Source organism: Neomonachus schauinslandi, chromosome 4 (assembly GCF_002201575.2).
Source record: "Neomonachus schauinslandi chromosome 4, ASM220157v2, whole genome shotgun sequence".
Lineage (NCBI taxonomy): Eukaryota > Metazoa > Chordata > Mammalia > Carnivora > Phocidae > Neomonachus > Neomonachus schauinslandi.
In genome coordinates, this window is record NC_058406.1 from 94,878,336 (window position 1) to 94,891,131 (window position 12,796).

A 12,796-nucleotide genomic window follows, 5' to 3' on the forward strand; every position below is an offset into this window, starting at 1 on the left:
TACAATTTATGTTTCGGTAGACCTGAGCACTCAATTTGGTCCAAACAAGTTATTTATACAAAGAACGGAATATTTAGTAATTTTAAATTAAGTTCATAAAGGCTAGTTTATTAGTCTAGATGGCAATCTCCTTTAGTTCCTACGACCTGAATGTGATATATAAACATTTGACATCAACATTTGTTGTCTAGTGTCAAATCTGGCACCTTGGATCTACTTAATACTTTTCAAGAACAATGTGCAAAAGAACAATGTTGCAAACAGTAATTATCTGTTGAAATAACAGGAATTAAACTTAGAAGCATTTATTTTCTCTTACAACTTAACCACTTCAAATGTGGGTTCTGATACACGCCCCCCCCCCTTAGGTTCTGCTCAAAACAGTTTTCCTACTGTACAGAATTAAGGGTATAAAACAACTTCAATCAACTTTGTAAAAGAGTTGTCAGATGTTTTAGAATAGGTATAAGCTCCCATTTTGGCAATGAAAAGTTTTGGTTGCAGATATGAAATAGCTGATACCTGTTTCATTGGGGGTGGGGGGTCCCACCAATATAAATATGTAAAATGTTAAACAATCAAAGAAAGCAGCCTTCAACTTTTACATTCTACTTCTTTACAAATTATTATCCATATTTTCAACCTCTAAAATATCTTTTATTTGCCCAATTCAAATTTGAGTAACTTTAATATAATCTGAGTAATTATAGTGTAATTTTCCCTCCTTTGTCTATACATCAGCGCATGTTTGGGCACTTATTTGAAAATTTTATTCAATTCTGTTCTTATTAAAGTGTGTAGAAGATGTCTTTTTAAAAAATAAGCGTGCTAATTACTATTGATAATGTAAGATTCCAACTTAAAATGATTCAGCCAAAGCCTAAAATCATTAAGCAAACTAAAAGCAGAGAACAGTTAGCCATAGTCAGATTCTCATTAGATTTAAGGATGTCTACTCTATGTTCAATTGTGAAGAAAGAAATCAATGTACATTAAAAAATGGAGATAGGTCATTAAAGAATGTGTCTAAAGGGAAGTATTATCAGAGATTTCAATACTTTAAAAAAAAATCTTATTGGAGATGAAATCATTAGTCTCCCCAACCCTCTGCAATTTTATAACACATAAACTTCTTGTTCTCCTTCTCTACACAGATTCAGAAATACATATATAAAATATGTACAAAACATTTGTACAAAAATATGGGACGCCATATGAATCAACTCACTATCCTTTCTCTGAAAAGGATATTCATCTGTTATTTATGAGAAGGTAGCTACCAAACTTCTCCAATATCACCCACAACATAGCAGTATCACTAAAACATCCTGACATTTTCATAACAACCATCTATGAATAGTTTATGTAACATATTAGTGTAGGTATATACAGCTGACCCTTGAGCAAAGTGGGGGTTAGGAGCACCTACCCCCATGCAGTAAGAAATCCATGTATACCTTCTGACTCCCCAAAAACTTAGCTAGTGGCCTACTGTTGACCAGAAGCCTTACTGCTAACATAAACAGCCAATTAACACACTTCATGTTATATGTATCACATACTATATTAACAATCAAGTTAGCTAGAGAAAAGAAAATGTTGTATTTATTGAAAAAAATATATAAGTGGACCCCACAGTTCAAATCCACGTTGTTCAAGGGTCAACTGCATTGTTACATCTACAACCTCAGAATAGCCTTTGTTTGCTTTTGGTATCACTTCATAAGATGAAAGTTCTACCACCTTATGGTCTAATATATAATGTACTATTCATTCATTCATCTATTTAATACTTTTGAGTATCTATTGTCATTTTTAATCATTTTAATCATCATAAATTAACTTCAACATTCTAGAAGTACCTAAAAGTCTCAATATTTGTGAAACTGAAAAATAAATACTTATTAACCCTATTCACACCTTCAGGAATATACAGATTTTAATTATGCCAGCTCCAAGTGTTCATCTTTCTACACTGAGTCCTGACCTTGTTAATGTACTCATTTATGGAACCTATTCCAACTTGCCTTATCAATAAATTTAGTTCATTTAGAAATGAACCTGAATAAAATTTTTAAATACTGATGGTATTATTGATAAATAGTAACAGTTAAAATCTGAGGGTCTGCTATGTGCCACATGCTGTGCTATATATTCATCTTATAATAACACTATTAAGAGAAGTGGTATTTTTAACTCTTGTTTTACAGATGAAAGGGTAAATTTACCCACCATTCTTCATACTCTCTGCTCTATACTATGTCTCCCACATAGTTAAAATTTGTAATTCAACTCTCTACGTGTTAATTGCTTTTTACACAGTTATTTAAGGCTTTACAGAGTCTAGAGTTTTGTTGATTATAAAATAGTCAAAGATGTATCTTAAGAGTATTCAAAATTTTGAATTAAATCTTACTCAACTAACAAATATTATAATCCAAACTCAAACTTATATGATTTACCCTTCCAAAAATGTTTTCTATATATGTTTAATATAATATAGAAGGAAAACACAAGTAAACTGGACCTACTGTGTTTATTAATTCTTAAAGTGAAATTATGTTTTTAAGGCAACACACTTACCTATTCTGCACCTGAGTAGCTGCAAAATGAACATAATTCTTCTTCTCAAGAAGCTTAGCCAGTAGATTCTCAATTGCACCTTTCTGGTTTTGAAAAGCTTCTTCCAAAAACTGGTATCTTAGAACAAAAACAAAAACAAAAACTACATTTAGAATGGAAAATTTACTATTAAAATTCTTTTTTTTTTTTTTATTTAAAGATTTTATTTATTTATTCATGAGAGACAGAGAGAAAGAGAGAGAGAGAAGCAGAGGGAGAAACAGGCTCCCAAGGAGCAGGGAGCCCGATGTGGGACTCGATCCCAGGGCCCTAGGATCATGACCTGAGCCGAAGGCAGACGCTTAACCATCTGAGCCACCCAGGCGCCCTGAAAATTTACTATTAAAATTCTTAAAATGAATTGCTACATGACTCAAACTTAAGACCTTACTTAAATGATGGACATTCTATGCTGCCCTCACATACCTTACCTCAACAGCAACTTTTTTTTTTTTTTTTTTAATTCATGAGAGACAGAGAGAGAGAGAGAGAGAGGCAGAGGGAGAAGCAGGCTCCCAAGGAGCAGAGAGCCCGATGCGGGACTCGATCCCAGGACCCTGGGATCATGACCTGAGCTGAAGGCAGACGCTTAACCATCTGAGCCACCCAGGCGCCCCTCAACAGCAACTTCTAACTACCAATCCCTTTCCTTCTGACCTGAGCCTGAGAAGCCATTTTGTAAGACTAAAAAAATTAACTTAAAAACTGTTCAAGTGCTCTTACATAAGGATTTTGATTCAGAATTACATTTTTAAAAAATCCAAATATTGGAATAAGTTGTATACATTTTAAATCATAAAATATAAATTATAGAAAATACTTTCCAAAGTGGGGAAACTACCCCTAGTTTTAACATCATAAAACCACTACTACCAATGTAATATATATTCCTTAGCCTTTTTATTCTGTATTCCAAAATACAAGTATATAGAATGTATGTGCAATTTTACATCTGACTTTTCTTTATCTTGTCTTTACAATCACCATTTGAAACAATTTTCAGCGTTCCATACTAGTCAAATTTTTCCAAGAGTTGAACCAATTAAAAATCACCAACACCAGTTTTATTGTAACTTTGTCAACGTGAGTGGTGTTTATTATTTCCTAATATTATTGTGTGAAAATTTACACTTGAGAGTAAAGACTACAGTTCTTTGGCTACTAGGAGGGTAGAATGGTTTTCTTTCCTAGTTTTAGTTCCTTTGTGTAAACTGTTCATTAAGTCAACAAATATTTTTGGGATTCTTCTGTATGTTAGGGATACATGAGTAAAAAAAATCCATTATTGTTCATATTCTTGTAATAAATAGGCACACATATGAAATGATACCATACTGTGATAAGAACTATAATGGAGATACATATAGTCTGCAATAAGAACACAGCCTTAATACCAACGAAAGCTTCACAGTAAAGTCAGAATAGTATTATCATATGCTAAATACAGAGGCATATTTAGGGAACTACAAAGACTTCAATTTAGCCAAAGAAAGCCAGGCAAAGGTCAAAATATGAGATAATAATTAATAAAATCCAGAATCAGGCTGTGAAAGGCTGGGTATGCCGTGCTAATGTTTGGATTTTACCTTCTCAGTAATGGGAAACCCTTGAAAAATTCTAACCAAGATGTAATAATCAGATTTATGTTCCAGGAAAATCGTCAGACAGAAATATAAAAGATAAATCCGAAGAAGAGAGAACAGGATGACCAGCTAGAACTCTATGACAGTAGCTCAGATAAGGTATCAGAATATAACACTAGCTGGCATAGCTGCACAAACAAGCCTGAACAATGGACTCTGTCAGAGATCAGCACCTTTGGTAATTTGGGAGTTTACATGCTCCAGTTAATGTAAGGTCTATGGTATGACCTAAAAATTAAATGCCTAGCTAAGGCACGGTCAAGAGAAGGTCACTGGAAATGAGCTCAAGATACAGACAAAGTTACAACTGTCTATGTGGATACTGAAATCACTAAAGGCAGAAATTGAGATTAAGAGTAAGACTATGAGCATCTAGATATCTGTGTCTTCAGCGAAAGTCTCGCTTAAGGTAAATTTAGGATAAAAGGTTAAAAAGTTGTGAATGAGGAGGAAAGTTTGGTAAGATGAAGGAAAAGTTCACTTAGTGCTCGGGTTCAAGAGGTAAAGGAAAAATGGAGGGCAGTAGAAGGCAAAATGTACGGCAATATGAGGACTGGTATAAGAGAGAACATTCAGCAACTGAGGTTTTTATTTTGTGCATTGCTTTTAAGAATTTTTTTAAGAATTTTTTTATTGTAGTAAAATATACTTAATAAAATTGGCCACTTTACGATTTTTAAGAATTCATTTTTAAAGCAAAACAAAACAAAAAAACCCAAACCCTGTCTGTAATGTAAAGTCTAATAACACTTTATAGTTTAAGATATTAAACAGCAAAAAAAGATGTGGGTATTTTAAATTTAAATTAAAACTATCAAAATTAACTAAAACTATCTACTGTTAGATAGGTAACCCAAAGATTGTTTCATTTCATTATTTCATTGAAAAACATTTGATTTATTCCATATACCACAATTTCTCTATGTCAAAAATAAAATTTTACCTTGTTAAATCTGTACAAATGAAGTAGGAATATGAGATTACCACGCTAATCAGTTACCATTTGTGACTCAATGAGCTTTAAATTGAGATGAAGAAAGATCTTTTGACAGTTTGATTACGTCAGTAAATAGAAAGGCACTTGGTAGAAAGGCCAACTAGTATCATAATTCACAAAATTTTAATTCCTAAAATTTAACCCTGTACAAATTTATTTCTCTTCTCACCTCAAAATAAACGTTTCGGAATCCTGTTTCTAGAAATATCTTCTTGATTCATGTGAACAAGTATTAAGCAAACACACTATGATATACCTACATTTAAGTATGTGTTCTTTCCTCCCCTTATACAGGAGTTGACATTTGAGCTGGATGTTTAAGGATGAGTAAGAGTACTCGGGATAAACTTGGGAGGAAGGTAAGCTCTCCCACTGGGGAAAAAAAAAAATCTGAATGTATATTAGTTCATAGTTCTGAAGCGATCTGTCACTTTCAAGGCTAAGGAAAAGAGAGCAAAACCAGAAAAGTAGAGAAATACGAGATGCTAAAAAGACTTGCACATTTTGCTTAAGTTGCATTCAGATAATAAATAATAGTGAACCATTAAGGAATTGAATGAAAAGTGATAATCAGATTTGTCTCTGTTCATTTGATTAATTTCAATTATATTATTAGGAGAAAAATACTAACTGGATCTTGAACAACAAAAAAGCAACGTGGAAGTAGTTTTGGCTACAACTTCTGATTCTCCTAGCTAACAGAATAAATAACTCTGCATTTTCATTTTTAGCAAATCAAAATTATAGTTGAAATACCCCAGGGGCTCCTGGGTGGCTCAGTCATTAAGCGTCTGCCTTCGGCTCAGGTCATGATCCCAGGGTCCTGGGATGGAGCCCCTCATGGGGCTCCCTGCTCAGAGGGAAGCCTGCTTCTCCCTCTCCCACTCCACCTGCTTGTGTTCCTGCTCTCGCTGTGTCTCTGTCAAATAAACAAATAAAATCTTTAAAAAAACAAAAACAAACAAACAAAAAAGAAATACTTCAGAAATGGGGAGAAAAAAGAAAAACCAATAAATGGATTAAGTATAATTTCCATTAGGAGCGCCTGGGTGGCTCAGTTGGTTAAGCGTCCCAACTCTAGATTTCGGGTCAGGTCATGATCTCAGGATCCTGGGATGGAGCCCCAAGTCAGGCTCTGAACTCAATGGGGAGTCTGCTTGAGAATTTCTCTCTCCCTCTCCTTCAGCCGCTCCCCCCTGCACTCTCTCTCTCTAGGTCTCTCCAAAATAAATAATCTTTTTTTAAAATATAATTTTGAGAGGCACCTGGGTGGCTCAATCGTTAAGCGTATACCTTCAGCTCAGGTCACAGTCCCAGGGTCCTGGGACTGAGCCCCGCCTCGGGCTCCCTGCTCTGCGGGAAGCCTGCTTCTCCCTCTCCCAGTCCCCCTGCTTGTGTTCCTTCTCTCGCTTTGTCTCTGTCAGATAAATAAAATCTTTTAATAATCTTTTAAAAAACCTGTCCCTTTCCCAAATTTATATAAAAATAATAAAATAATAAAATATAATTTTGATTAATATGTAAACACATGAAAGCCTTCTCTTAGGTGTTAATCTTTTATATGAAGTAGAAGTGATTCTTAACCTGGGCTTCAACTCACAGTGAGTTATATTCAGTATTTCAAAATGTGTAGGTAAAAATTACAGATGCCCATGATTTAGTTAGGACAGGCAGGCTAGGTAAGACTTTCTGTGCTTTTTTAATTTTTTTTTTAAGATTTTACTTATTTATTTGAGAGAGAGAGCACAAGACGGCGGGGGGGTGGTGAGAGAGAGAAGCAGACTCCCCACCAAGCAGGAAGCCCGATGCGGGACTCAATCCTGGGACTCCAGGATCATGACCTGAGCCGAAAGCAGTCGCTTAACCAACTGAGCCACACAGGTGCCCAGACTTTCTGTGCTTTTGATTAGAATCATAGAAACTCAGGATAATATATAAACCACTGGTTATGTAGTTTAGAACAGAAATTATCATCATGATTATATGTTTTTTATTACTGAGAAATAAATTATTATTTAATGCAGTTTGCTAAGAAATTTTTGAAAACATGGTTCTCAGAAGACTGGGAAATGAATAAGGGCTTTTTTTTTTTTTAAGATTTTATTTATTTATTTGACAGAGAGAGACACAGTGAGAGAGGGAACACAAGCAGGGGGAGTGGGAGAGGGAGAAGCAGGCTTCCCGCTGAGCAGGGAGCCCCATGCGGGGCTCGATCCCAGGACCCTGGGTTCATGACCTGAGCCGAAGGCAGACCCTTAATGACTGAGCCACCAGGCGCCCCATCATGTTAGTTTATAACCAAACTGAATATCCACTTTTTAGCTAGTATATAAAAATTCTGACTCAGTATCTTTTTTAAGTATCAGTATTTTTTTAAGATCTTGAGAGAGAGAGAGAGTGCACATGTGTGAGTGGGGGGAGAGGAAGAGGGAAAGAATCTCAAGCAGACTCCCTGTTTAATCATTCCTTACACTGTACTTTTAGGTACTTCTCTGTATATATGATATTGTCTTGTGATTTTTTTTTTTTTTTTTTTATTCATGAAAGACAGAGCGAGAGAGAAAGGCAGAGGGAGAAGCAGGCTCCCAAGGAGCAGGGAGCCCGATGCGGGACTCGATCCCAGGACCCTGAGATCACGACCTGAGCCAAAGGCAGACGCTCAACCATCTGAGCCACCCAGGCGCCCTTGTCTTGTGATTTTAAAACTTTTAAAAGTATGCAGTTGTTAGTGATATGCAGTGAATTCTTCTATTTGCCAGGAAGTATTCAAAGGGTAGGGATACCACAGTGAACAAAACAAAATATGGTCATCATCTTCTTCCTTTCCTTACATTCTAACTGAGGAGAAAACAAAAATTTAACTAGAGTTATGTGATAGAGAAGACACAAGTGGCAAAAAAATCTAGATCAGAAACCCAGAAAAGGTTCCTGAAGAGTTTGTACTGCGATCTCAAAGATCAGAACCAGCCATGCAGAAATCATAGATGAATCATAAAATGATCAGAGGCATGTCTGCATTGCTGCAAAGGAAAATGACCAAACAACAGAGTTTTTACTTTTTTTTTTTTTTAAAGATTTTATTTATTTATTTGAGACAGAGAGAATGAGATACAGAGAGCATGAGAGGGAGGAGGGTCAGAGGGAGAAGCAGACTCCCCGCCGAGCAGGGAGCCCGATGCGGGACTCGATCCAGGGACTCCAGGATCATGACCTGAGCCGAAGGCAGTCGCTTAACCAACTGAGCCACCCAGGCGCCCCAGAGTTTTTACTTTTGTAATAATTTACCAATTAACATTTTTGCCAACACACATCTCAACCAACCTGTCCCTTTGCCAAATGGATAATTGATTACTCTGAATGTTTCTTTCTCAAATCTTCTCTCCTGATATTCCTGTCATTCAAGCTCTTAGCCAAGCCCAATTCTCTTCCTACTCATAAGCATTCATTCTGCTGGGTAAGTGAATCTGAGACTTACGAGTTCCTCAGATAATCTGATAGGCACACAAACTATAGTACTAAAATTAACAAATTTTTTTTTAGCAAAACCAAAAGGAATTAACTCTATTTTGGAGTTAATCACTAAAGTGAACTACAACTGAACCATATATTCAATCTCAAGACTCATATAGACTCCAAGATAGCAAGGACAGTCTCAGTTGTTTTTATTATTGTATAGTCATCACCTAGCATGGTACCTGGTACATGGTGAGCCCTCAAATATCTAATGAACAAAAAGAGCTGAATGAATACAAATACTGAAACAAGCTGCTTTTTCTGACAATAAATGTACCACATGAAAACAATATGCTTGGGGGCACCTGGGTAGCTCAGCTGGTTAAGAGCTCAGGCCTTGATCTCAGGGTCATGAGTTCAAGCCCCTCGCTAGGCTCCACTGGGCTCCACACTAGGTGTGGAGCCTACTACAAAAGAAGGAAAGAAGGAAAGGCAGGCAGGCAGGCAGGCAGGCAAGCGAACAATATACTTGGACAGAAAATCTTGATTTGTCACCATAGCTCTGAACCTAGCTCCCTGAGAAAACTGATGGTACATTTGAATTTACATGTCATTTTTCTGGCAATTTGGATTTTATCTGAAAGTCATTTGGAACTTTGCAAGAATTTACAGAAAAATATTGAGTTTGGCAAAGGTTCTTCCTAAGTAGAGGTTATCAAACTTCACTGAATAACAAAAACCACCTGGGGTGATTTACCACTATTTGTAACATACATAAAAATTTTTGATACCCAGGATGTAATTTAAAATTCTTATTTAACCAGTCTGGAGTAGGACTAAGGCATCAGTATTTTTTTAAAGCTCTCTAGGTAGGTCTACATCTAGGGTTGAAAAGAAAAATATCTGCTCTAAAGCTTATTTATCCATCTATCCACCCATCTATCCATTTTTCAATATAAAAGCTTAATACAAGAAAAGTTATTTCTCAAGAAAATATTTTAGAGAAATTTTACTTCTACAGCTCCATTCAAGTGACTTCCATTATAAACTATCTTGCTCTTTAACAAAAATGTCTGGCATTATATTTTAAGTACACTCTCTTTTAAACCATAATGATCCTAAAAATCTACAAATACCCAACTATACACAAAACCTCAGACACAGAATCAATGAATTCCTCACAAGTCCTCAGCCAAAATCTGGGCTGTATATGCACAGCATGAGATTACACAAGGCTTAACAGAGAGCAGTTGCTATGAAGTTCAAGGTAGAACAGAGAAACTAGAGGTCAAGCAGTTCCAGGAGACAGAATTCCAGCTGAGCTAGTGGGGGAAAAGACTTTGTCCATCTCCCCAGACATCTACCTGAGAAACCAGAAAGCCACACCTTAAAAGAAAAAACTATACTTGGAATAAATTTTATCCTAGGCCTATCCTGTCCTAAAAAAACCTAAAACCAAGCCCTCTCAAGATCTTCCAGGAAACAGAATTTAGAAGTTGAGTCCAGCCGAGTTAGAGAGGCTTGTGAAATACATTTGGCTTTCCATAGATCCTCCCTTAAAAAGCAGAAAACCAAGCTTACCCAAGATCAACGTGATCAGCCAGTAATTTAATTCCCTGAAAGAACAACAATCAACAGTCTACAAAGGAAAATAAAAGAATCCAGTTTCTAAAATGTCACATCCACAACATCAAAACATCAATTCAAAAATCACTAGGCATCAAAGAAACAGTAAAAAAAATTTTTTTTAAGTAAAAAGTAAAAACAAAACAAAACCCAACAACAGAATATAACTTAAAGAAAATAAAGAAAAACAGTTCAATAGAAACTAACACCAAGATGGTCCAGATATTCTATTTATAGCAAAGACTTTAAATACGTTATTGTGTTACTTATTCAAAATTTACATGAAAACATCTTTTAGTGAGTGAACAGAAAATCTGAGCAGAGAAATTAAACTATAGAAAGAGAAATGGAAATTCTAGGAAAGTGCAATAATTGAAATAATTCACTAGATGGGCTTGGCAGCAAATGGAAATGGCTGAAGGATTAGTGAAAATGAACACAAATGGAAAGTTATAAGTCTGGAAAAGAGAGAATAAAGGAAAATGATCAAAGACTCAGGGACCTGTGTGACAAAAACAACATATAATTGGGAGTTTCAGAAGACAGAAATAATGGGCGGGGGGGGTGTTTAAGGAAATAATGGCCAAGTTCCCAAATTTGATGAAAACCATAAACTTACAAGCAAAGAACGTCCGTGAACCACACAGGATAAACAGAATGAAATATATACATTAAAACATAATAGTCAAATGGTGAAGACCACAGAAAAAGACACTCTTGAAAGCAGCCTGAGAAGCACCAAACATTCAGGTAAGAACAATATGAATGATATTATTAAAAACAAAGGAGGCCAGAATACAAGGTAATACAACTAAAAATGTTGAAAGAAAAAACTGTCAATCCAGAATTCTATAACTAGTGCAAACATCCTTCTAAACTGAGGATTTTCTGATGAACATAAGCTGAGAAGATTAACTGCAGTAGACCTGCAAAACAAGAAATGCTTGTTCTTCAGGACAAGGGAAAATAATATGGAAACTCATATAAACAGGAAGATATAAAGAGAGACAGAAATGGTAATAAATGGAAAAATATTTTTAAAAAACTAGGATTTTATTTTTCCTTCTCATAATTTCCTTAAAAGACAGCTTTTTTAAGGGGGGGAGGGGAGATAGTGTATACACACAGCGGGGGCCAAAAGGAGAGGGAAAGAGAGAATCCCAAGCAGGCTCCATGCATAGCACAGAGCCCAATGTGGGGCTGACCCCACAACCCTGAGATCATGACCTGAGCCAAGACACCCAGGTGCCCCAAAGACAGCTATGTTTTTGTTTTTGTTTTTAAAGATTTTATTTATTTATTCATTAGAGACAGAGAGAGAGAGAGAGAGGCAGAGGGAGAAGCAGGCTCCCAAGGAGCAGGGAGCCCAATGCGGGACTCGATCCCAGGACCCTGAGATCATGACCTGAGCCAAAGGCAGACACTTAACCATCTGAGCCACCCAGGCGCCTGACAGCTATGTTTTTAAAGAATGCATTGTAAGGTAAGATTTATAAGGTATGTATGAATAAATGATATGGCATTAGTATAAAGGAATGAGGGTTTGATAAACTGAATTATCCTTTTGTATTCATAAAGTAGAAAATACTACAATACTTTAAGAAGGCTTTAAGTTAAAACTGCATATCATTAGCCCTAGAGCAATCATTAAAAATAATAGAATTAGGGGCGCCTGGGTGGCACAGTTGGTTAAGCGACTGCCTTCAGCTCAAGTCATGATCCTGGAGTCCCGGGATCAAGCCCCGCATCAGGCTCCCTGCTCAGCAAGGAGTCTGTTTCTTCCTCTGACCCTCCCCCTTCTCATGTGCTTTTTCTCTCTCATTCTCACTCTCTCAAATAAATAAAATCTTTAAATAATAATAATAATGATGATAGAATTAGGGGTGCCTGGGTGGCTCAAATGGTTGGCTGTCTGCCTTCAGCTCAGGTCATGACTCTGGGGTCCTGGGACTGAGTGCCCTGTCAGGCTCCCTGCTAGGTGGGGAGTCTGCTTCTCCCTTTCCCCCTCACCCCCACTTATGCTCACTCGCTCTCTCTCAAATATTTTTTTAAAATTAATAGAATTAGAGCTTAAAAAAGCTAAAAGTGGATGCAAAATCAATCAAATACCAAAAACAATTTTATTAACTTGAAACATGGCAGGGGAAAAAAAAACACAGAAAAATAAAAAACAAAACTAAATGGCAAACTTAAACTTAACTGTACCAATAATTACATTAAGTGTAATGGGATTAGGGCGCCTGCGTGGCTCAGTCAGTTAAGCACCTGCCTTCGGCTCAGGTCATGATCCCAGAGTCCAAGGATCGAGCACCACATTGGGCTCCCTGCTCAGTGAGGAATCTGCTTCTCCCTCTCCCTATGCCGCTCCCCTGCTTGTGTTCTCTCTGTGTGTCAAATAAATAAACTCTTAGATAGATAGATAGATAGATAGATAGATAGATAGATAGATAGATAG

At 36.4% G+C, this 12,796-nt stretch overlaps 1 protein-coding gene across 2 annotated transcripts in view; it reads right to left on the minus strand.

The window, feature by feature from the left end:
- TRIM33 (tripartite motif containing 33) overlaps positions 1 to 12,796 on the minus strand; it is a 117,334-nt gene that overhangs the window by 34,256 nt on the left and 70,282 nt on the right. For both annotated transcript variants that reach the window (XM_044914590.1, XM_021690323.2), the window contains exon 5: positions 2,584 to 2,700. In XM_044914590.1, coding sequence (XP_044770525.1) covers positions 2,584 to 2,700 — 117 coding nt within the window. The remainder of the gene's footprint in view (positions 1 to 2,583; positions 2,701 to 12,796) is intronic.